This window comes from Bos indicus x Bos taurus, chromosome 4 (assembly GCF_003369695.1).
Source record: "Bos indicus x Bos taurus breed Angus x Brahman F1 hybrid chromosome 4, Bos_hybrid_MaternalHap_v2.0, whole genome shotgun sequence".
In the NCBI taxonomy this organism is placed as follows: domain Eukaryota; kingdom Metazoa; phylum Chordata; class Mammalia; order Artiodactyla; family Bovidae; genus Bos; species Bos indicus x Bos taurus.
In genome coordinates, this window is record NC_040079.1 from 71509469 (window position 1) to 71535313 (window position 25845).

The 25845-nt window shown below is 37.2% G+C and overlaps 1 protein-coding gene across 1 annotated transcript in view; it reads right to left on the reverse strand.

The window, feature by feature from the left end:
• The window catches only part of PRKAR2B (protein kinase cAMP-dependent type II regulatory subunit beta), a 102586-nt gene that overhangs the window by 71581 nt on the left and 5160 nt on the right, over positions 1 to 25845 (reverse strand). The window contains exon 2 of the mRNA XM_027539671.1: positions 4780 to 4815. Within this exon, the coding sequence (XP_027395472.1) occupies positions 4780 to 4815 (36 nt within the window). The remainder of the gene's footprint in view (positions 1 to 4779; positions 4816 to 25845) is intronic.

A 25845-nucleotide genomic window follows, 5' to 3' on the forward strand; every position in this document is an offset into this window, starting at 1 on the left:
TGGCAAAATAGTAACACCTGGGAAATCTAGATAAAGGTGTTCATTGAACTATTCCTCAAACTTTTCTATAAGCTTGACTTTTTCAAAATAAAATTCTGAGGTTAAAAAAAATTCAGAGAGGTCTGACCTCCTGAGAAGGCATTGTCTCAAGATTAATGGGTCATTTCTATTTGTTTTTCAATTTAGAGCCAAAAACACAAAGGAAAACCATTAAGCTCTTAAAAAAAACTCTGCAATGTATAAACAATAAAAAGAGAGACCCATATTAAAGGATGAATATCAAATACTATTATGACTCTTTTAAGGCTTTTTTGACAGACTAAGACACAGAGTTGAGCATTTTATTGTTTTGTTCTAAACTATGTTCCAGGGGGCTGACCACCAACTTTTTTGAGAGCCTAGATACTCTGCTTTACAAAAACCACCTAACCTACCCCTAACAAGGTGACTATTGCTGCTATGACCTCAAAGTGAAAGAAAATGAAAATAAGAAAGAAACACTCAATGAAGTAAATAACTTATCTACAAATTCACACAGTAAATGAGTGGTTTGAACTCAAGTCTGTATAACTCTACATTCTAGGGTCTTTCCCATACAATATACTAGATAAAACACAATGCAATAGAGTTGCTGTTTGCTTTAAGTTTTATTCTTCAAAGATTTATTCAGCCACTATCTCTACTACTGCCACTAATTTTAATAGTAATTAAACAATAAATGGGCTTCCCCAGTGGCTCAGTGGTAAAGAATCCATCTGCCAAGCAAGAGACGTGGGTTTGATCCTTGGATCAGGAAGATCCCCTGAAGAAGGAAACGGCAACCCACTCCAGTACAGTATTCTTGGCTGAGAAATCCCATGGATAGAGGAAACCTGGCGGGCTACAGTCCCTGAGGTTGCAAGAGTCGGAAATGACTTCCAACTAAACAACAACAAACAATAAATGGTATATTTCCTTTCTTCTCCATCAGAAAAACAATCTTCCAAAACAAAGTCCATAAGCTTTAAGAAAACTAAACCCCAAGCTGTCAGTGTTATTTCTATCAAAAGTCTAAAACAGATTATGTATATGACTTTTGTGTATCTGAAAAGACATACCGATAAGAAGTGATTACTCAGAGGAGAAATGGATCATAAAAGAACGAAACAAAAAAAAATTGTTTAAAAATAGGCTTAGGATCATGGGATGTTGTTTAAAAATAAGTTTATGGATAATCATATTGTAATATATACATGTATTGAATCAACACGCTGTCCATTTTAAACATACACAATGTTACTAATACCTGCCTTTCATTCCCGAACCAAATGGAAAACTAGTTTAGGAAACTTCTAAAAACTCTTAGAATTCTAAGAATTTTGTTTGAAAACTGAGTGAAACTAATTCCTTTTATAGAAATAAAAGCCAACAGGTTTATGGGCAGGCACTGAAAACACATGAGGACAGTTCAACAGATACAGTGTCATTAAAAGTATAAAAATGATCCAAAATAATGTATCTGTATTAAACACATTCTTAATATAAACAGTCCCCTCATCCTCCTGAACCATAACAAAAGAAAAAGGCATGAAAAGGAAAAATGTTTTGTTTGAAGCATTTAGGTTGAAATATCTACTTTTGACAGACGCAGTATGAATCGAAAAGCCAAAACCTCAAAGATTTAGGAAACTCAGTCAGATTAGGACCCTGTATATAATAGTCCTAAGCTTTCATTCAATCAAAAGTGACTGAATACCTAGCACTATCAAATTGTTTTTTACTGTTGTAATGTGTACACACAGTATTTGTTGTTATAACTATTATTTAAAAATAGCAGTAGTAGTGTTAGTCAGTCGTGTCTGATTCTTTGCGACCCCATGGACTGTAGCCCATGAGGCTCCTCTATCCATGGGATTCTCCAGGCAAGAATATTGGAGTGGGCTGCCATTCCCTTCTCAGGTAACTTCCCAATCCAGGGATCGAACTCAGGTCTCCTGCACTGCAGGCAGATTTTTTACCACCTGAACTACAGGGAAGCCCTCATTTAAAAATAATAGATAAATAAGAAATAAATTCTTATATCCTAGACAGCTGGTTGATTTTACCTGATGTAATTTTTTTCCCTTAAATTACAGGTCTCACACTACAAATTTAAATTTATAGTTTATTTCTGAAAAGTGTTTCTGAACTAAAATAACATCAGAAAAAGATATCCCAAGAAATATTTTTAACTATCAAATATGAATTTTTCTATTTTAAGTGGGTATCTATTTTTGTTATTTTTTGGAAATGCTATTTCAAAAGAAATTGAAGTCTATCTCTACTTCTAAATTAAACTACTTTTAGCCACTAAATTAAATTTACAAAGAGAAATAAAGAATTTCCTCCTCAAGATGCCTTAAGACTGTTTCTGTTTTCTTCTTTGTCAAAAAAGTTTTAGTGATTGTTCTTTTTATCTAAGGTAGTAAATATTTTATTTCCCTTGCCTGAAAGACTGAAAATGTATATAAGATGCTTAGCATAGTCCCTGACCTACCAGGGTACTCCATAAGCCAGTTGTCTTTTCCTCCCAATAATCAACGTCAAAGTTCATTCCTACAGTGCTCTCCAGCATGTTATATTATTAGGGTTGTAAAGAATCGGACACGACTGAGCGACTAAGCACAGCACAATACTTACACCTTTAAAAGGTTTTGTAACACGGCTCTGAACTTGATATCACTTCATTTTTCTTTCAATTGCTTCCTGCTGTTTTCACATTTCCTATTACCTGTCACTCTAGGGAAAAAATGCAACATTTGACTTGAATGTGTATTTCTTTGCTGGGGTTCCATCTTATCGGCATTTCCAACCAATTTTGCTGAGATACAATGGACACAGATTTAGCTGTGGTGGTAGGGGCTGAAATAATGCCGTTTCAAAATGAACCTACACTGGGACTTCCCTGGTAGTCTAGTAGTTAAGACTCCACTCAGGAACCTACTGAACCCTGGATCTATCAAACCAATGGTAAGTATACTGAACAACAAATGTTAATGGAATTTGCCCAGAAATAATGTCTCATGTCAGGCAGAAAGAGAGATAATTTATTCCAAGAGTCTTAATTACATTTCTATGGAAAGACTCTCACATCATGAAGATAAGATATCACACTACTGATTCTCTCTTATTGTTCTTCTCTGTTTTCACCACTGTTGACAAAGACTATGTATTACACCAGAATAAAATCACTGTTGATTACTCTACTTTGGGATAAAGTCTGATTGATGCCTTACTGACAAAAACATAATTTCTCACTTCACAAAAGGCATAATCTACTCTTTGTTTCCAACATTTAAAATAGATACTCCTTGACATTACAAAAAGCTCACAAGGATAAAGCAGATACCATCCCAGTAGAACATATTTTCCTAATCCCTGTCTTATTCCTTATAGACCTGGTCACCACATAGTAAGAGTAAACCATACCAGTAACTGTTGACAAATTAAATACAAAACTCAATTTTAAAACACCCTTAATAATATAGCACATATGGAAAGGAGGTAATTTTATGAAATAAATGACTCATTTGTATTGTATAAATGTCAAAGATGATCTGTTTGAATCTTATCTTGTGGTTTTCAACCAAAAAACTTAGTTATAAATAAAAGAATGTCATTTTTTTCAAACCAAACATGGTAGTACTTCATTTGTCCTCTATCTTTAGAGAAGAAGGTATTTCAGAGGTGAATTTTCCAAACAATAATTTATCCATTTCAATGCCCAAACTCACTTAGGATAGAAACGCTTTCAGCTGTGTCCTGTACTTACCCACCCATGTAATGTAGGTGGTACCCAGTATGAGTGTGTGTTAAGTCGCTTGAATCACGTCTAACTCTTTGCAACCCTATGGACTACAGCCCGCCAAGCTCCTCTGCCCAGGGTTTTCCAGGCAAGAATACTGGAGTGGGTTGCCATACCTTTCTCTAGGGGATCTTCCAATCCCAAGGATCGAACTCGCATCTCCTGCATTGCAGGCAGAGTCTTTACTGCTGAGCCACGGGGGAAGTATCCAGTGTAGGGAACCAAATCTAAATTCTTGCCAATGGCTAAGGTCTCCCTCAATGTGAATATGCAGGAGGTTACTAAGGTATCTCTAGGATACCAACAAATATAAAGCAATTTGCTCCTCTTCTAAATGGCTCCATGATGACAAGTTCTTATATCTCAGTGTTATGAGTTTTCATGTCTTTATTAAAAACTATCATCCCTTCCCGTTTTGAGTCTCCTTCCCTGGTGGTTCAGACAGTAAAGCATCTGGCTGCAATGCAGAAGACCCGGGTTTGATCCCTGGGTGGGGAAGATCCCCTGGAGAGGGAATGGCAACCCACTCCAGTATCCCACTCCAGTATTCTTGCCTGGAGAAGCTCATGGACAGAGAAGCCTGGTGGGCTACAGTCTGTGGGGTCACAGAGTCGGACACGACTGAGTGATTTCACTTTTACCCAAGTTCTAAATCACTTCTTCTAAACTGTGGCTGGCAAACCAGATAACCATGTAATTAGTAATTTATCAAGCGCAGAAATAAACAAATTTGGGTAAGAGTTTCCATACATTAGCCACACTGGGATTTTAAATTCAGCCACTCAGAGGATATTTCCATTTGCTTCCTAGTTCTTGATTTTATCATATGGCTGTTTTCTGGGAAAATGACTGATAAATAAGTTATTACTCTATAGCAATTATTCTTTTCATACCTTCTTATCCAATCCATTTTTAAAATGTCACCATTAGTAAGCAAAATCCATAAGGAGACTTACCTGAGGCACGCCTTGTAAATCGGTTTATTACTGGAGCTGAAAGAGAAAAGTGGGATAATATGCTTAGATAAAATTCTAATTTATCCAAAACCCTGAAAAGGAACTAAACTGCTAATGATCCCATAAGTTAAATAGGAGGAAGATCTGAATGAATAACAAGTGCTAGAAGAAATATATAAATATATGAAAATTAAATGTTTAAATTTAATACTAGACAAGGAAATATAAATTACAACCAATATTTCATCTGTTAAATAGTGCCTCCAAAACTCTTTAAATGAAAATCCCTAGCTATGTGTGGCTGAAACTACTTACATAGTACAGTACAAATCTATATAATAGTTTTATAAACAATTTGGCAATTACATGAAGTATCATAAAAGGTTTATCTCCTTTAAAAAAATTAATTCAACTTTTAAGAGAGTTATCTCAAAGAAATATTACTAGAAAAGGAAAAAGCTATTTAACAGCATCACTTTCACAGTGAAAAAATCTGGAAACAAAACTAATGTTCACATATGCTGATATCATTATTAGGTAAAGATAGTATATTGTTGATATTCTCAGATTTAATATTTGTAGTATTGACAATTTTTGTGTTCAACCCAAAAGTCCATGACATGCAAATCTGTCTGCAGGAGGCTACAATTTCAGGCTGGGTGTGGGAGTGTACTGCTCTACTGGTAAGCCCACCCTTGGCCCACTTCCCACACTCAACTCAGCTCTGTTGTTTTTTCTTGGTTTTGTTTCTAACTATCTCAAGAAATGAGGGTTTTTTTTTTTTTTAAGCTTTTTTTCTTGATAGAAGCAGCTAAGTTTACAGTTCATATTATGTACAGAAAGAACACCAGGTACTAACTACAGAGTATATTTTAGTAGCAGGATGTCATGGGTCCACTGTAATACTTTCTAATACTTCAATACTTTTAAAACAGTCATTATAAAGATGGTCTACACTATGGAAAGAGGTCAAATAAAAAAAGAAGACTAAAATTTTTGTCAGCATTATGTCAAACAACACAAAAATTACAGACGCTTAGGAATAAGTACTAGAAGAAAATTCTCTCAAATGTTTTACACTAGTCCTTGCAACTATGCCTTTAAATATCAGCACCTCCACATTACTGATGACAACATTTTACAGTAAGGCTCAGACATACTGACTAGTTTGCTTTAGATCACACAGCCACACTGTGGCAGAACTTGAGTATTTGAACTTAAGCACTTCTAGGACCAAAATGCTTCCCACCAAGAGCAGAAGGCAAAAATACTGACACCTGAAATCATAAAGTACTAGGTTATTTCCTCCCATATTGATCTCCACTTTTAATGAGGATTCATTCTGTGAAATAATTCACAAACCCAATTATTAAAATACTATAGTTTATAGCAAAATTATATCCTCTCAAATGATCAAGATACAAAATTTCCACTATTTACATACCAAATTAATTCAACCATATAGCTGCAAAGTCACAAATCACTTAAAAAATCTTTCATCAGATAAACTGTAGTTATATTTTAGATATCACACACACACAAAAATGTCCACCAGTTTTCTTGGATATTTTCCAACCTCTTTTTCACAACTCCTTCAGCACCTAGTCTAAAGGAAGCCTCCCCAAGCCAGCCATAAGGACGGGAAAGGAGGGAGTGCAAAAAACTTCAACCACAAGAATGCAGAATAGACAGGGCAGGCTGACCAGAGCAAGATGAAGGTAAAAGCATATCTCAGCTCCGGGGTGAAAACACAGCAGATACTCTCTGCCTCCTGCTCCAGCCTCTCCTCTAGACAATGAAGTCACAGCACAATGAGCTTCTGGTCTGAAATTCTGGGATGTCTTTGTCCCCTTGGGGTCCCTCAGGTTTGTGTGTCTTTCTGAAGTGTTGGAGGCAGAGACAGATTTTCAAGGAAGTGACACTGCCTTCTTGGAAGTGTACTCTAAGTTTGTGGGAGCAATTTTTAAAACCGTCTTAGTAATTCAGAGGACATCTTTGACATTTGACAGACGATTTGACATTGACAGTTCTATACAACAAAGAACTGTCCTAAATCCCACAACTTTCATGCTTTCACATATCCAACTGCACATTCATGTTGGCAAGCAAGTCAACTTACAACCATCTGAGACTAGATTCCAACACTGTTTACTATTTAAGTACAGTACTTCCCTGGTGGCACAGTGGTAAAGAATCCAGCCGCCAATGCAGGAGACATGGGTTTGATCCCTGGTCCAGGAAGACCCCACATGCTGTGGAGCAACTAAGCTCATGCACCACAACTACTGAGCCTGTGTTCTAGAGCCCGGGGCTCAACAACAAGAGACGCCCCCACAAAGAGAGGCCTGCCCACTGCAACGAGAGGGTAGCTCCTGCTTGCTGCAGCTAAAGAAAAGCCCAGCCCATGCAGCAACGAAGACCCACCCAGCACAGCCAAAAAATAAATAAATAAGATTTTTTTTTTATATGCTGCTGCTGCTAAGTCGCTTCAGTCGGGTGCGACTCTGTGCGACCCCATAGATGGCAGCCCACCAGGCTCTGCCGTCCCTGGGATTCTCCAGGCAAGAACACTGGAGTGGGTTGCCATTTCCTTCTCCAATGCATGAAAATGAAAAGTGAAAGTGAAGTCACTCAGTCGTGTCCGACTCTTCGTGACCCCATGGACTGCAGCCTACAAGGCTGCTCTGTCCATGGGATTTTCCAGGCAAGAGTACTGGAGTGGGGTGCCATTGCCTTCTCCATTTTTTAATATATACAAGTACAATTATTAGATGCAGTTTTAATATACATAAAACTTTCTGCAACACAAATACGACATAAATCAAAGGAATTGGGTGGGCTTCTGGTATTTTGTTTGGAGTTATATTAATATTCGTTCATCATTTCAAAAAATCATGTCACTACTATATTTGGGGTATCTGAATGGCCAGTAGAATACACCTGATTAGACTACATTTGCAGCTTTCATGTTCTTAGGGATTCAACAAGTGAGAGACTCTAACTATGCCTCCCTGTGTACATGTAAGCACATGCCTGCTGCAACACATTACTATAAATTACTTGCCTCTGTTTCTCCTTTATATTTTTGCTAAAATTTTAAATTGTGGGTAGAGAGGTTCTATGACAATGACTTCTGTCTCCCATAGTAAACGGGGCACAGGACTGGGTAGTTAAAAAGATGGGGGCACCAAGCATATGCTATGCAGTTGTCAAGGTAAACACTGGGTTTTGACAAAATTACCAAAATTCCATCCAATCCCTCATAATCATACCCCTTCATATCCACTTGCAGGGATAAAACACAAATGTTTCCTGCATCAGCTCTTGGCAAACCAACAGTAACCTTCACCATTTTTCTTGTTTTTTTTTTTTTTTTCAGTCCAGCAGCCAAACCTAGGGAAGAAGGTTGAGATTCAGGGTGGAGGCCTCACTGGAAGTAAAGCAATGTGTATCTGGGCAGGGTGTGCCTGGTGTTTTCTCTCTCAGGAACCCAAGTACAGGGAAGAGGAGCAGGGGGAAGGTGAAGAAGGACGCACCACTGGGCACCAACTAGGGTCAGGAGGCGTGGGCTCCACTGCCAGCCCCATAGCCTTCCAGGAAACCATGGATGAATCATGTAACTTTGAGCTAAATTCTCAACTTAAAAAATATGCAAAGTAACATCTGCCCTCCTTAATGCAAGAGGGTTTTAAGAAAAAATAAACATCTTTTTGAAAGTGCCTATAAACTACAAATTCCTATTCAAATATAAAATATTGATGTTTATTTATTGTGAGCTAATATTACCAATTTTAACATTATCACTTTTTAAATATACAAAGAGCAGAACAAATTGACAAAAAAGTTAACAGATGATGTTTTAAAATCTGCTAAGTCAAAGTAGGTTTTCGCAGACTCTTGGTTTCCACCTTTAGATTTTCTTATTCTGTGGATCCCTGATGGCTCAGTTGGTAAAGAATCCGCCTGTAATGCAGGAGACCCCGGTTTGACTCCTGAGTCGGGGAGATCCGCTGGAGATGGGATAGGCTACCCACTCCAGTAATCTTGGGCTTCCCTTGTGGCTCAGCTGGTAAGGAATGCACCCCGCAATGCGGGAGACCTGGGTTCAATTTCTGGGTTGGGAAGATCCTCTGGAGAAGGGAAAGGCTACCCACTCCAGTATTCTGGCCTGGAGAATTCCATGGGCTGTATAGCTCATTGGGTCACAAAGAGTGGGACATGACTGAGTGACTTTCACTTTCACTTTCCTATTCTATGGATATTCCGGGAGTGTATTTATACACACACACACACACCAATATTAGGAGAATATAGAAGGAAAAATATAGCAAATGTACTATCTGCCTGGAGAAACAAACAAATATGATTTAAGAATATACTAAATGCCTCTAACATTTGAAACAGATATAACCTATGATCTTAATGAATCCTCAAGGGAAAATACAGAAATGTTTATATAGGTTTGATTTTCTCCCAAGTGACATTCCAGCAGAATACTGAGAGTCCTGTGTTGCTATGAATATCTTCGTGCTTATCTAACCAGAGATTCTGTCGGTTTCCAAACTAGATGGGTCTTAATTCCTCCGCCCCCAGGAGACACAGAAGTGTAGCTGATTCAAGTCGTCTTTAATCCTGGAGCATCCTTACAAGAAAAACGCTCCATTACTTGAAGATGGCTGAATAAGCCTCTCTATTCCTAGCAGGGAAAACAACCTCCCACACCTGTGACTCCCCACCAGTGCCAGCGGGACCTGCTTATCTTCTCACTTCTTTTTGCCTGAAGCCCAAGATAAGCAGTGCCTGGCAGATAAGAGGCACTGATTCAACAGCTGTGGGTTAATCCATCAACTCTGTGAAGTAAACAGAGCAAGTCTCCTTGTCCCACTTACTCTGCTGTTTATTGGATGTGGATGCTGGGCACTGGGAATGTGACAGAGTCCTTGCCTCTGAAGAGCTTGACCAAGTCGGGAGGTATTTTCAAATACTATGGCTGCAAGGGCTTACACCACATAAGCAGAAATTTCACAGAAAACTAGAAAACTCAAGAAATTCTATGAAAACAAATGCAGTCAACTGAAAGTATGAACCAATGAGTTTGGCCTTCAAAAAGAAAAGCCAGGTTGACAGTCATACAGATAGTTTGCATCTCTGAGCATAATGCTGGGAAAGAAGTCCCATCCAAGTTAAAGAAGTAAGAGCCCTGAGTTGTGATTTATGGTCATTAAATACACACACACACACACACACACAGAGAGCCACTCTATATGGTAGCCACATTGGTTAAATACTCTTTGCAGAAAAGAGTTCATGTACCCTGAAGTAAGATGTACACAACAGTCTTGGAGTCAGCACAATAATTAACATCCCCAGCCTCATGAGTCACCTTTTCTAGAATAAACATTTTCCAAATCTGCTCTCTAAATAAAAGATTCTAGAAATTATGTTAACTGAAACCATGTTAGGTAATTATTTTTGACAGAATAAATACTTGGCTCAGAGTAAATTTCTCTTATGCCTGAGCTATAAGGCTCACCTTTGAAGGAAGGAGAATTTAACTTTTTTAAAAGATCAACAGCCACTAAAGCAAATAAACAACAAAACCTGAAATATTGTGCTAATTAACCAAACAAACACAATTTTCAAACTTCTTTATACATGCTTACTTTCTGACATTGCAAAGGACCACTTATTTATTTTCTGTGTCTTTGTTAAAGCCATGTCCCCTCAAAGTACTTCTGATCAGACATGATGGGAACTATTTGAGAAGCAAGTGTTGGAGGGACCAGTTTTCTTTTTCCTTTTCGATTACATAACGTGAGATTTAGGTGTCCTATCTACCCATATACATGGAGCATGGCTGGAATAGGGCAGAATGAGATGAAACACAGACGTTTAGCTTTTTTTAAATGCCACCTTTAAGAACCACTAAAGAGATGCATAGTCTCATTCTATTCACAAAGCAAACTCCTCAAAATATAACTGATACTCTAAAATACCGAGCTAATAGAATATAACTATTACTTTAGGGGAAAAAACACTCTTGGTTTACTTTTGCTTATGAATGAACTTGATTCTCCACTTTTTAATTCATGAGGACTTTACCAAAAATACCCTCTTAGGACCGGAAGAAAAATTCAGCTTCAGCTATAAGAGTTGATGTAATAACAATGTCCAGAAAGAGGCTCCCAATACTTTAAGGATTTTGAAATGTGGACTCTGAAATAAAACTGGATATGGGAAAGGCCATTGTCAAAATTACATCAATGCAATCTCTGCTTCTGCATATGCTAAAACTGTCTCTTCTAAACCTGTAAGATCAAATACGTGTAAAGGGCAGATTTACAGAGACTAATGTTTTGTTCCTAATGTTTTGTTTGTTAAGAGTGAACAATCCAGACTAGACCACTAAGAATACTACAAAAACCAAAAGCTAGGAGAGTTCAAATCCTCACACATCCCTGAAGGCACAATAAAATCAGACCTAAAAAAGAGTAGTTAAGAAAAATATAAGGGCTCTGAAATGAAGACAAAACTATCAGGAAATGTGATTAAGGTTGGCCTAATCACAAAAGTACAGTTTCAGAAAACACTACCTTGTCTTCACAGAATGATGTTCCTGCTATTCTAGGCTCAGCTCAAATGCCTCCTAAAAAGAGGAGGACTTTCTCTGAATACTCAGTTTAACCCCGTGCTGCTGCTGCTAAGTCACTTCAGTCGTGTCCGACTCTGTGCGACCCCATAGACGGCAGCCCACCAGGCTCCCCCATCCCTGGGATTCTCCAGGCAAGAACACTGGAGTGGGTTGCCATTTCCTTCTCCACGTGCAGGTCCTCTCAAATGTCAGCACTATCTAAAGATACCTTTCATTGCTGTTGTTCAGTAGCTCAGTAATGTCCAACTCTTTGCGACCCCATGGACTACAGCATGCCAGGCTTATCCGTCCTTCATTATCTCCTGGAGTTTGTTCAAACCCATGTCCACTGATTTGGTGATGCCATCCAATCATCTTGTGCATTATGTTTACTGTGTGTTTCCTCCCGTGCTACCGAGAGGGCAGCATCCTTCCTTGTCTGTTTCACTACTGTATACCCAGCACCTAGAACTCTGCTTACTAAGTATTTAACTCAACAAATACTGAATGAATAGTGCTATTGAAAATTTAATATAAGGTTATTTCCTGATACTTAAAGATTATTTGGACAAATGTAAGTGATAATTTATACACACATTAAATTTATGAAACTCATAAAATACTATACTGGTTGGAACATAAAATCAACTTTAAAATGGTAGAGTTAGACTGGCCTTTGACTTTTTGTACAAGCAGTAAAATGCAATCCCATTTATGACCCATAATTAGAAAAATTCAACCCAGCTGCTGCTGCTGCTGCTAAGTCGCTTCAGTCGTGTCCGACTCTGTGCGACCCCAGAGACGGCGGCCCACCAGGCTCCCCCATCCCTGGAATTCTCCAGGCAAGAACTTCTCCAATGCATGAAAGTGAAAAGTGAAAGTGAAGTCGCTCAATTGTGTCCGACTGTTCGTGACCCTATGGACTGCAGCCTACCAGGCTCCTCCATCCATGGGATTTTCCAGGCAAGTGTACTGGAGTGGGGTGCCATTGCCTTCTCCAACCCAGCTGCTAGTTTCCAACAAAAATAATGAAAAATTTCACAAGTTAATCAGTGCAGAAAGCAAAGGCACTTTTCAATTAAAATGTGGGAAAGAGGCTTTTAAGAACATCCATGTTTCGAACGGTTTTATTTTTAATCAAGGTGAAAATGACATACAATGAAGTGCACAATTCACTGAGTTCTGACAAATGTATACACCTATGTAACCAACATTCCAATCAATATACAAAACATTTCCAACACCCTGGAAAATTTCCCCCAACTCCTTACAGTCAATTCCTACTATCCCTTAGGAAACTACTATTAGTATTTCTACCACCATAGCTTAGTTTTGCCTGTCTCTGAATTTCATACAAATGTGAGATTTATTCTCACTGCTGAGAAGATCAATAGTTTGTTCTTTTTTATTGCTAAGTAGTATTTCATTGTGTGAATGCACTACAATTTGTCTATCCATTCTCCTGTTGATGATTTTTTCCAATCTGGGCCATTCTGAATAAAACTTCTATAAATATTTTTATACAAATCTTTTTGTGAACATATGCATTTCTCATGTAGATACCTAGAAGGAGCTTCCCTGGTAGCTCAGCTGGTAAAACATCTGCCCGCAATGCAGGAAACCCTGGTTTGATTCCTGGGTCAGGAAGATTCCCTGAAGAAAGCATAGGCTTCCCACTCCAGTATTCATAGGCTTCCCTGGTGTCTCAGATGGTAAAGAATCTACCTGGAATGTGGAACACATGGGTTTGATCCCTGAGTTGGGAAGATCCCCTGGAGGAGGGAATGATAACCCACTCCAGTATTCTTGCCTGGAGAATCCCCAGGTACAGAGGTGCCTGGCAGGCTATGGTCCCTAGGGGTTGCAAAGGGTCAGACACAACTGAGTGACCAAGTACAGCACAGCACAGATACCTAGAGTGGGACTGCTGGGTCATAGGTAAATAAATATTTAACCTTATAAAAAATCTGCTGATTTCTTGTTTGTACCATTTCATCCTCTCATGTAATAACCAAGAATTTCAGTTACCTTATATCTTTGCTAACGTAAGACATGTCTTCTATTTTAGCTATTCTTGTGTGCTTAGAGGAATCTCATTGTGATTTTAATGCTAATTTCCTTAATAATCAAAGTTACTGAGCACTCTCCCATGGGTTTACTGGCCATTCTCATGTCTTCTTTATTAAACTGTTTAAGTCTTTTGCTCAGTTTGATTAGAGCCTTATTATTATTGAGATTTAACAGCTCCTTATATATATTCCAATAAAAATAAATTAGAATATGTAAGGGAAAAAACACAATTATAATAGCAACAAAAAATAATAAGTAACTTAGAAATAAAGTTAAGAAAAGACAAGAAAATCCTTTATGGAGAAAATTACAGAACACTGAAGAAATGAAAGGAAAACTGAACAAATGGAGATACGCAATGTTCATGGACAGAAAGATTCAGTATCATTTAAAGAAGCTTATCCTAAAAGTTCTGTGGGATAATAGAAGCCCATGGGTGGTTAAACAATTCTGAAGAAAAATAAGGTAAAAATTACTTCAGTTCAGTCGCTCAGTCGTGTCCGACTTTGCAATCCCACGGACTGCAGCACTCCAGGCCTCCCTGTCCATCACCAACTCCTGGAGTTTACTCAAACTCATGTCCATTGAGTTGGCGATGCCATCCAACCATCTCATCCTCTGTCGTCCCCTTCTCCTCTTGCCTTCAATCTTTCACAGCATCAGAGTCTTTTCAAATGAGTCAGTTCTTCGCATAAGGTGGCCAAAGTTTTGGAGTTTCAGTTTCAGCATCAGTCCTTCCAATGAATATTCAGGACTGATTTCTTTTAGAATGGACTAGTTGGATCTTCTTGCAGTCCAAAGGACTCTCAAGAGTCTTCTCCAACACCACAGTTCAAAAGCATAATTCTTCGGCACTTGGCTTTCTTTACAGTCCAACTTTCACATCCACATCACAACTTTCCATACTAGTGGAAAAATCATAGCCTTGACTAGATGGATCTTTGTTGGCAAAGTAATGTCTCTGCTTCTTAATATGCTATCTAGGTTAGTCATCAGAGAAGGCAATGGCACCCTACTCCAGTAGTCTTGCCTGGAAAATCCCATGGATGGAGGAGCCTGGTAGGCTGCAATCCATGGGGTCGCTATGAGTAGGACACTACTGAACGACTTCACTTTCACTTTTCACTTTCATGCATTGGAGAAGGAAATGGCAACCCACTCCAGTGTTCTTGCCTGGAGAATCCCAGGGATGGGGGAGCCTGGTGGGCTGCTGTCTATGGGGTCGCACAGAGTCGGACACGACTGAAGCAACTTAGCAGCAGCAGCAGCAGGTTGGTCATAACTTTTCTTCCAAGTTTGAGTTAAGTGTCTTTTAATTTTATGGCTACAGTCACCATCTGCAATGATTTTGGAGCCCAAAAAAATAAAGTAAAAATTACTTACCCTACCACAAATCAGGACCATATAAATTCGTATTAAGATAAAAATATTAAAATGAAAGAATGGACAAATGAATAGAACAGAATAGCCTTTAAGTACATTCACATAAAAATGAGAAACTGATGTTTAAAAGTCAGTGAGGGAAAAAGTAAAAAAATGATGCATATTCTTAAAAAATGAAATGAGATTCTCATCTCACACCATGCACAAAAATAAATTATATATAGATTAAAACCTTAAGTGTGAAACTCAAGACTTTTTCATTTTTACAAGAAAATGAAGGGATTATCTTTTTAATGTGGGGCAGAGATGGATTTCTTAAGGCACAAAAAAGTGTAAGTATAAAGGAAAGGATTAATGTTAGCCTATAATAAAATCAAGAAATTATGTTCTTGAGTGAAAAGGCATGAACATGAGTGAAAAGAGTGGAACAAGTGAAGGAAATTAAGAGGTAAACCTCCATTTACAAAACAAGTGAGTCATGGGGATGACATATACAGCAAGGAGACTATAATCAATAATAATGTATTGATAATATCTTTGTACGATGACAAATGGTAACTAGACTTATTGTGGTAATCAATCTGCAACATGTAGAAATATCAAATCTCTATGTTATGCATCAAGAACTAACAGAGTGTTTGCTGTAGGTCAATTATTCTTCAACAAACAAACAAATAAACAAACTCATAGAGAGATCAGATTTATGGTTACCAGAGGCAGAGGTTGAGAGGAGGAGCAATTGGATGAAGATAGTCAAATAGTTTAAACTTCCAGTTAGAGGATGAGTAAGTATTAGGGACGTAATGCGCAATAAGATCTATATAATTAACACTACTGTATGTTATATATGAACGTTCTTGAGACAGTGAATCCTAAGAGTTCTCATCATAAGGAAAAAAAAATTTTTTCTTTCATTTTACATCTATATGAGATGATGGATGTTCACTAAACCTAGTGTGATAATCATTTTATGATGTACATAAATCAAACCATTATGCTGGACACCTTAAATTTACACAGTGCTGTATGTTGATTATATCTCAATAACACTAGAGGACAAAACAAAGAAAACTCTGTTCAAACTACGCTACTGTAAATAAAATGAAAAGACAAGCCCAAGACTGGGAGAAGATATTTTTTAATGCATGTTACCAACAAAGAATTAGTAAACAGAAGATGGATGGATGGACGGATGGATGGGGAAAGAAAAGGAACACCCTTACAAATCAGTAAGAACAACACAGTCAGATAGGAAAAATGGCAATAAAAAATTATTTTTCACAGAAAATGAACTACAAATATGATCAGTGAACATAAAAAAGATGTTCAAGATCAACAATAAGCAAGGAAAAGCAAATTCAATTCACGAGATCGCAAGATAATATCCATCCTATTGGCAAAGCTGCTTAAATTCCAACAACATCAAATGGTAGCTTAAATGTGCAGAACTAGAAATTCTCACACTACTGCTGAGGGTGAAAACTGGATAACAGCTTTGCAGAGCAAATAAGGCAAAATGAGGTACAGTGAAAGCTGTGTGTTCCCTCCAACCAGCCTTTCTACACTTAGATATATAACCTGGAGCAGTAATCCTCGAACTTCAGTCTCAAAACCTCTTTACGTTCTTAAAAATTATTTGTTTATATGAGTGATAATCATGAATATATATTGTATAAGAAATTAAAATTGTTTTAAAATTATTTCACTTAAAAATGAACAGTAAGACAACTACACATTATTATAAATAACATATTCTTATGGAAAATAACTACATTCTCCAAAACAAAAAAAATTAATAAAAAGAATGGCTATTTTACGTTTTTTTACAAATCTGGCATAATAGAAGACAGTTGGGTTCTCACATCTACTTCTGCATTCAATCTGCTGCAATAGTATACATTATGTACCCTCTGGAAAATTCCATTATATACTTATGAGAGAATGAGGGGGAAGGCAAAGAACTTATTATATATTATTATTATAGTTATTTTCAATCCATAGGCTCCCTGAAAAGGTCAAGGAGTAGGAGAGGAATGGTCCTCCAGGGGTCCCCACACTTTAATAAACTCGAGTACATTTGCATAATACACATACATGCACACACACATCATGCTCATCAGAGCACTGTAATAACAAATAATTAGAAACAAGCAAAATATTTATCGAAGAACGGATAAACTGTCTATTTACATAAGGGTATACTAACAGTTTAAAAGAAGTAAACAAGGGCTACATGAATCAATGTAATATCTCAAACACTGTTCTCAAAAACAAGCTGAAGAATGATAATTTACATAAATGAAACTTTTATAAGTGGTACAATTATACAAACTTGGAATATATGCAAAATAGCATTATTCCTAATCTATAAATAGATGCCTTTGTAGTAACAGTACAGAAACAAAAATAGGAAATAAAGACACCAAATTCATCATAGTGGTGGTTATCTATGGAGAAGGAAGTTAAGAGAATGGGTAAGAGAGGGACACACAAGAAAACTACTGTATGTATAATTATTTTCTTAAAAGAAAAAAAAAAAAACCTGAAGGGTTAAGATGTTAGAATCTGTTAGAGACAGGGGGTAGTTTTTATGAGTATTCATTTTTGTATATTGGAAACACCTCATAATTATAAGAAAGAGAAAGAAAGAGAAGAGAGAGAAAAAAAATTTCTCCTCTACTTGGTTTTGGAGATAAAAATCTCTCGGTACATAAAAATCTCTCAATACTCTCAGTCCAACCAGATTAGTTTACACTGCATTTTTTTTACTTTGTTACCTTTGACATATAAAAACAATGCATGTAAGGCATGCAACTTGATATTTTGGCATATGTATACACTGTAAAAAAAAAATCACCACAATGAAGCTAAACAATTTAACTATCACCTCTATATAGTCACCATTCTGTATGTGTGAAGATTTTAATTAAGATCAATTTTCTCAGCCAATTTCAAGCATCCAGTACAGTACTGGTAACTGTCACCTTGCTATATACTTAGATTCCCAGAACTCATTCACCTTGCATAACTGAAGCTTTGTACTCTTTCAATAACTGAAGCTTTGTACTCTTTCAATGCTAAATATGCTCCTAAATATATTTCACAAAATATCCTTTCACAAATGAGTTTTTCTTAAAATTTGAACACTAAAATATCTTCTGAATTCTTTTTAAGGAACTATTAGGAATCAAAGATCCTAATATTGCTTAGTTGATAAACTGTTGTTGCTGCTGCTGCTGCTGCTAAGTCGCTTCAGTCGTGTCCGACTCTGTGCGACCCCATAGACGGCAGCCCACCAGGCTCCCCCATCCCTGGGATTCTCCAGGCAAGAACACTGGAGTAGGTTGCCATTTCCTTCTCCAATGCATGAAAGTGAAAAGTGAAAGTGAAGTCGTTCAGTCCTGTCTGACTCTTAGCGACCCCATGGACTGCAGCCTACCAGGCTCCTCCATCCATAGGATTTTCCAGGCAAGAGTACTGGAGTGGGGTGCCACTGCCTTCTCCAAACTGTTGTTAATGACAGTCAAATAAGATATCAAAGACCTGTGAAAAACTCCATGTAAAAACAAAGATCCAAAAGAACTGTCTTTTTCTTTCTAAAAATCTATTAAGACAGTAATTTGTAGTGGAGCAAGTACAGAATGATGGGTTTTCAGAATAAAATCATTCTAACATAAAACTTAGGTACAAAAGTTTGTCCCACCATAAGCTTTCTTTCATAAATATTATGACATAAGGAAATGGAAACAAGCTGTCAATTTAATGCAACCAATTTTCCCAATTTCTATTTCAGGCACACGTTCATGTTTTTACTATAAGCATCTGCCTCACTTAAATAAAGTACCTATTATCAATACCCTTACCTACTCTTTCCCAAGTTGTTTTAAAATGACTTATTAAAACTTGACTAAAACCATAAACTGGGAGATTTTACACACACAAATTTATTTATTCTACCAGTTAAACACTGATTGTCAAGGAAGGAGATGGTGTGAAAACAAAGCAGAGCTTTGCCTTTTTTCCCTTATTTTTCTTTCAAGTCAGACTATTTACCTTGCATTTCAAATAGAATTAAAGGAGGACTTGAGATTTAAAAGAGCAAGGGGTTTTAAAGTTTGAAACACTTGGCTGAAAGATCTAAAAACTTTAGTTTTATACTTTTCATTAATAACTTTTTCTTTAAGTACCATTACTATGCTGACTTGAAAGTAATCTCCAGTGTCTTACAGTCTCAATCAAGTTTCATTTTTTTTAATTTATTTTTAATTGAAGGATAACTGCTTTACAATGTTGTGTTGGTTTCTGCTGTACAAAAATGAATCAGCCGTAAGTGTACATATATCCCCTCCCTCTTGGGCCTCCCTTCCACATCCCCATCCTACCCACCTAGGTCATCACAGAGCACCAGGGTGAGCTGTGTTCAAACTTAATTTTTAAAAACTGTCATGTTCTGACTTCTAAAACTTGCCTTTCCTTCCTTCCTTCCTTTTCTTATTTTTTAACAAATCCATATATAAGGCTAGTATATGTCAGACACTGTTAACTCATTTAACCCTCTGAGGTAAGTACTGTCATAATTCCCATTTCACAGATGAGGAAACTGAGGCGTAGATGGTAAAGTAACTTGCTCAAGGTTCCAAAAGTTATAAATGGCAGAATCAAGATTCAAACCCAGAGCTTATGCCAAACAAGGGTATATTTTTTTTAAAGTTTTCACTGTTTCTGATTTTTCAGCATTACTTTAAAAATTTTCAGCACTAAAAGCAATCTGTTTTCCATAAACTATCAGACTTAAGAAGTATAAGGCAGAGGAAAGGGGCTCTACTGACCATGTTTATCAAATTAGTGGAGGGGAAAAGTGGAAGGAATAATAATTGAGGTAGATGACGGTAACACATTCAGTTTAGGGCAAAATTATTTGAGTTGCTTGAAGAATATGCAAGCAGAGGTGGCTGGTAAGCAGGTAGATTCATTGAATCTTAAGGAGAGGGGAGGTCTGTGCTGGAACTACAGTTAAAACTGGAGGGCTCCAAAGAGCAAGTCAGCCCTGGGGGGTGAGCAGGATTCTCGTAATAAAGGGAAGAAGGCAGCGTCTTTCAAGGTGGTTAGGAATGAGGCAAGATGGAGAGAAAAAAGGACAAAGCAGGTTCAGGGCAACAGATGCATTTGAGATGTAACACAGGGCTCACAGAAGCAGAAGGAGAGATCAGAACGTCTACTCAGTGAGTATATGTCATTCTCAGCTGCAAGACAAGCCTGTATGCTTGTGTTGCATTTTGCAAAATGATCAAATACCAGCCAAAATATAATGCCGCCTTATTTTGTTTAATATAATGAAGTCTAAACCTATGAAACCGAAGACTAGTAAAGGCTTTTACATTTCATGGAAACACTTTAAAATGTTTAAAATATGAAAGATTATCCGAGGCTATTTTTAACATTCACATGCCCAAGAAGGTTTCGATCACTTCAGAAATATACGCTTACAGACATTTACTATTATTAGACATTCAGTATTCAACTTGAGGTTAATTAAAATGTATTTGGCCACCTAATGTGAGCAAAGCGAGATGCACACAGGAAAGTCTAGAAGGCAGGGAGCTTATTACTGCATATCCCTGCCTGCCTGTGCCAGGCACATCTGACAGCCACCAAGCTTTCTTCCTGCCATCCTGACACCTTTCATGTCAACCAGAGAATTTTGTAAGCATCTTTTGGAAGGGTGAAATGAAACTAACCTTTGGAGAAAAACGGATTTGGCAGAAAGCTAAGGAAAGAGGACTGGGTACCTATAACCAAGAGAATAGTTCAGGCAAGAATATTTGACTGCATCAATTTTGAACCACACTATATGCCTCTACAGTGTTTTATCTACTACTCAAGGACTGCTTACAAATGAAGAGACTTTCTTTCATGCCTTTTTTCACTTAAAATGTACTTAATAGGTAATACAAGTATATGATAAGCTTTTTATCAAGTTACAAAAAGGGAGACAGTGAAGAGTCTCCCTTCTAAACAACGGTCCTCTCCAGAGACTGCTTTCCTGAGATACCCTGTGCGTGCGTGCATGCTAAGTAGCTTCAGTCATGTCCGACTCTTTGTGACCCTATGGACTGTAGCCTGCCAGGCTCTTCTGTCCATGGGATTCTCCAGGTAAGAATACTGGAGTGGGTTGCCAGGGGCTCCTCCAGGACATCTTCCTGACCCAGGGATCGCACCCATGTCTCCTGCATCTCCGCAAACAGGTTCTTTACCAGTATACCCTAAGTAACTGCATTTCTTTTAAACTATTTTAAACTTTTTTCTCCTTACAGTATTGCCTGGTCCTAACCTTTTAAAATATTTTAAACTTTAAATTTTCTTCTAATTCAGACAGCATTTCCATGACTTAGTGATTCTTAACTAAACACCTATAACATGGTATGATTCTGTTTGTCACATCCCCAAAATGTGTACCAAGAACCTTAGTACTCTATAATCTAGGTAGAATTCAAGGTACAGATAGGAATACAAATTTAAAAGAAAAAGCCTGGATCTTATCTGTCATGTAGTATGATTTTATTTCCTCCTTATAAGATAGAATTTTCCTCTTTATTCTGCCGAACTTCGGTTGAGTTAAACAATTAGCTTACCTAATGAATCTCTATTTAAAAAGACAAACACAAACACACTAGGACCCTATAATTCAGGAGCTTAAAAAAGGAAGCCAAAGTTTATTACAGCCAGCTTATATATTAATAGAGTATCAGTTTAGTTGAATTGTTAGGATTGTGCTCCCCCAAATGGGGTCATGCACCCCAAGGCAGAGTATAAGGCATTCTTTAAGGGTGTAGGAAAAAATTAGAACTTGTTTACAATGACTTCTTACTTGTCCCTTTCAAAATTTATATTGTAGAATCCTTTCTCATGGGACTCCCCTGATGGCTCAGTGGTAAAGAATCTACCTACAATGCAGAAGACACAGGTTCGATCCCTGGGCTCGCAAGATCCTCTGGAAAAGGAAACGGAAACCTACTCCAGTTATCCTGCCTAGGAAATCCCATGGACAGAGAAGCTTGGTGGGCTAAAGTGCACGGGGTTGCAAAAGAGTCAACAAGAACAACAACCACAACGCTTTCTCATATACATAGTAAGTTAATATACTGGTACATGCACAAATTTATAAAGACATTCTTGGGATGTGTATACTCATCATGTTCCCTCATTAGCAATTTTGCTAATGAGGATACATAATCAAAAACAGTTGATAATTAAACAGCTCAGTATATGAGGTGTTCATTTCTAAAAATAAATATTTTATTGATTTTGGAAAGTCCACCAAGTACTGGGGCTTCCCCGATGGTCCAGTGGATAGGACTTCGCGCTTTCACTGCTGAACACCGAGGTTTGATTCCTGGTTGAGGGACTAAGATCTCACAAGCTGCAGAGCATACCAAAATAAAATAAAGCTCATGTAAGAAAAGTATACCAAGTGCTAATCCGGATAGAACAGAGAGCAAAAGCAAATTGTAAAAGGGATGGATCAATGCTGAGCTAGACTAAATGTTTAGAGGGAAAAGTAGGTGGCTTAGTTTTTGATACGTGGTTCTTTTCAGCCATGTTATTGCTGTAAGAGTTACTAACACTGAAGTGTGTGGTCAAGCAGATGGGCTTTGAACTTAAGACTGTCAGATTCGAATCCTGACTCTACCACTCACTCGGGGGAGGGCTGAATGATATGTATAGTAGTCTTATTCAGGGCCTGGCAGTTAAGTAGCCAAAAATGTTAACAATGATTAAATAAAAAGAATATCATTTAACAGACATTAGCTTTCTACAGCAACTGAAATGAAACAGCTGAGTCATGTTTTAATTAAGAACCTTTGGAAAGATGCTTTTTTAGTCTAACATATTCAAACAAATGGAAGTTTTTCCTTCTTTTTTATCCAAAAAAAAAAAAAATTCCCCTCAGTAAAACTCCCATGAACTATTCTATCTTGGAACAGCTAATGTAAATTAAATAGTGTCAGTCCCCAGCCAAACGGATACCGGAATCACTGTATACAGTATATCTTTTTGGCTTCACTTTTATGTGGAACATGTGTTTATATTTTGACCTTTTGTCTTTTTTTTTAAATACAGAACATTTTTAAACAGCAGCAACTGGAATGATTTTTTTTTTTAGCTTCCAAACATACTAAGCTACACATGGCAAAGCCTATTGCTGAAACATTTATAAATGTTACACCAACTGTGTTTATATTTCTGATTTTTTTAGATTGTTGTTTTCATGTAAGCCATGACCTGAAAATTTGAGCTCAAATTCTTTCCACAAAATAATTACATAATGGAACAGTCTGAGTCATTTTGAATTTCCGAAACACAAAAACTTGCTCCCATAAAATAAAGATAATAATCAGTATCACAGTGAAGTTTTCGTATGGGGTTTTGCAACCACGACCATCTCAATCACAACTAAATGGTAAGGATAAGGCTGGAAGGACAATAAGAACAGGACCAAGAACACGATGACAACAACTCACCCAACTCAGAAAAGTCACTGCACTCTTTTTTCTTTTCCATTGCCTCTTCTTAAGCAATTGACACACAAATAAAATCTAATATTAAATTTCACTGCAATGAAAAAATCAAAGAGAAAAAAATGGTGACTCTGAAGAGAAAAGTACAAAAGTACTTCTTGTTAGCCTGGCCTTTTAGACCTTATCTATCACCCTGATGGAAGACAGGGAGGATTTATAGTATGTAAGTTAATATCAATAGCACACAAAATGTTAAGTGATAATTCTATGAACAAAAAGACCAAAACGGACTAAATCTGGGCAAGGAACGTCCCTGGCTCTCAGCAGCTCCATCTGCTAAATGTTATAGACAACATATTCTATCTATGAAACAGTCTGTGACAAAAGGATTGTCTCTTAAGGAGTCTAGAGACAGTAAACTTAAAAGAATAATTACTTCTTTTTTCTTAAGAAAAAAAGGAGTTGGTTCTCAATAAATATGTCTGCAGTGGGTGAATGAGCAGAGGATCCTACCTCTCAACTTAACACATGTTCTTTCTCTTCATGGGCTGTCCCAGGTCTCAGCCCCTTTACTCTGTGACTCTGAGCACTGCTAAGGCAGACCCCAAGGTCAGTCAACTCAAACACCTTTGTCAACCCCTTACCTCAAATATTCCATCAACCCCTACTTCCACCATAGGCTTTCTCTATTCCTACTGCTCTCATTAAGATCTCTCTTTTTAAGGGATCACAAATAAATTCCTCCTTGACAATTTCAAAGATCTTTTGTTAGTATCCACATGGTTGAAAAAGATACACATTTTTTTTTTTTTTTTTTTTTGACACAGCTATGGACATAACTTTGACAGCTGGAAATTTACTGGAATCCAGGGAATGAGATTTGCAACAATGAATAATCACTAAATATTTACTCTGTCCCACCCAGATACAATATATCACTTTATGTACAAACTCAAATGGAAAGCTTACATGCCTTCAAATGGAAAGCTTGTAACAGTCTTAAGTTAAATAATAGCTACAGTTTGATCTTTAAGATAGGGTAAGTAAACATATGAAAGCATCCAATGCTTCAGTTTTTGTTGAGATGCTTTTATTCTGTGCCACTGCTTAAGAAAAGGTATCAGTTTCTCAAAGAACCCTTCACAAGTTGCAACTGATTTCACTCCTCTCCCTCCTCCTCTCTCTTTTCCCATCCCTCCTCTCCCCCCTCCCTCCCTTTTCCCAAGTCTAAAGTAATAGACGGATAAAAGTTTGAGAAAGGACACCCAAAGTCCTTTGATTTCCCAATTTCAATCCCTAAACTAATCCATTTAATGCTACTATTAAAATGAATAATGTTCTTAACTGTTCTTTGAAAAATCATAATTGCCATCTCTAACGCAAAATATTTTTTTAAAATCTTCTCTAATGTTGTTTTAAGCTCCTAACTAAAATAATGGCTTCAACATTTCAGCCATTGTCATGAATGATGTAATCCATTTCAGGAGGAGGATTTAAAACTACTATATAAATTTCCAATAGCCAAAGACCAGAAAAGTCTCATTAACTACAAAATCCTAGAGTGCTTAGCTACAAATTATGAGTTGAAAGGATGTGGGTTTTATTACTGGACATGACTGAAGCGACTTAGCAGCAGCAGCAGCAGCAACATAACTTCACATTAAATCCTAAGAGAAACTGCCCAGCAAGCTCATTTCCTATTTCATCTGTGTAAAAAAGTGCAAACGTTAGATTCACCTCCACCAAACACAATGAAAGCCTCATTGTGAAGAAAATACTTCTGGAAGACCTCTTATAAATAAGATTATTTGTTTAATAGGTAACCTATGCTTGTTGGGTGCAGTATCCTAAGGGCCTTGCAAATATTACTCCATTTATCCTCATTAAAACTTCACAAAGCAAGTACTATTATTATGACATGTCAACAGGCTGAGCACAGCATTTTATCCATTAAAAAAAAAAAAAGACATTGTCTAAGTTGCAAGTTAACCCTCCAAAATCAACTTCCATGAATGCTTTTCAAACTGATTAAATGGATTTAAGAGGTTGATTATATACTAAAAGATATTTTAACTTTCAGTCCATTGCACAAGTACCATCACTAAAATAAATTTCTTTCTTTAGCTGTATGCTGAAGGCTACATGAAGTAGGAGACTAAGGATTGGCTGCTTTGTCTCACAACAGTCTCCAGGAGCCCTCCACAGAGCAAGTTCTTAAAAAAGGGCTCACACAAATGAGCCTAAAAAATCAACCAAAGCAACTCTCCTTTAAAGCTCTAATTCCTCTCTACAATTTCCTACTGTCAGTTAGGCCATGAATGTCAACATGTTTTTTTACTTCCGATATGAACAAGGTTAAGAACTTTTTCACAGCAGATTCTTAGGAAGTAAATCTACTACCCTCATTGTCATCTCATTTTTTAGGAAGACCACACACGTCATTCCAGGCAGATGAATTTCTGA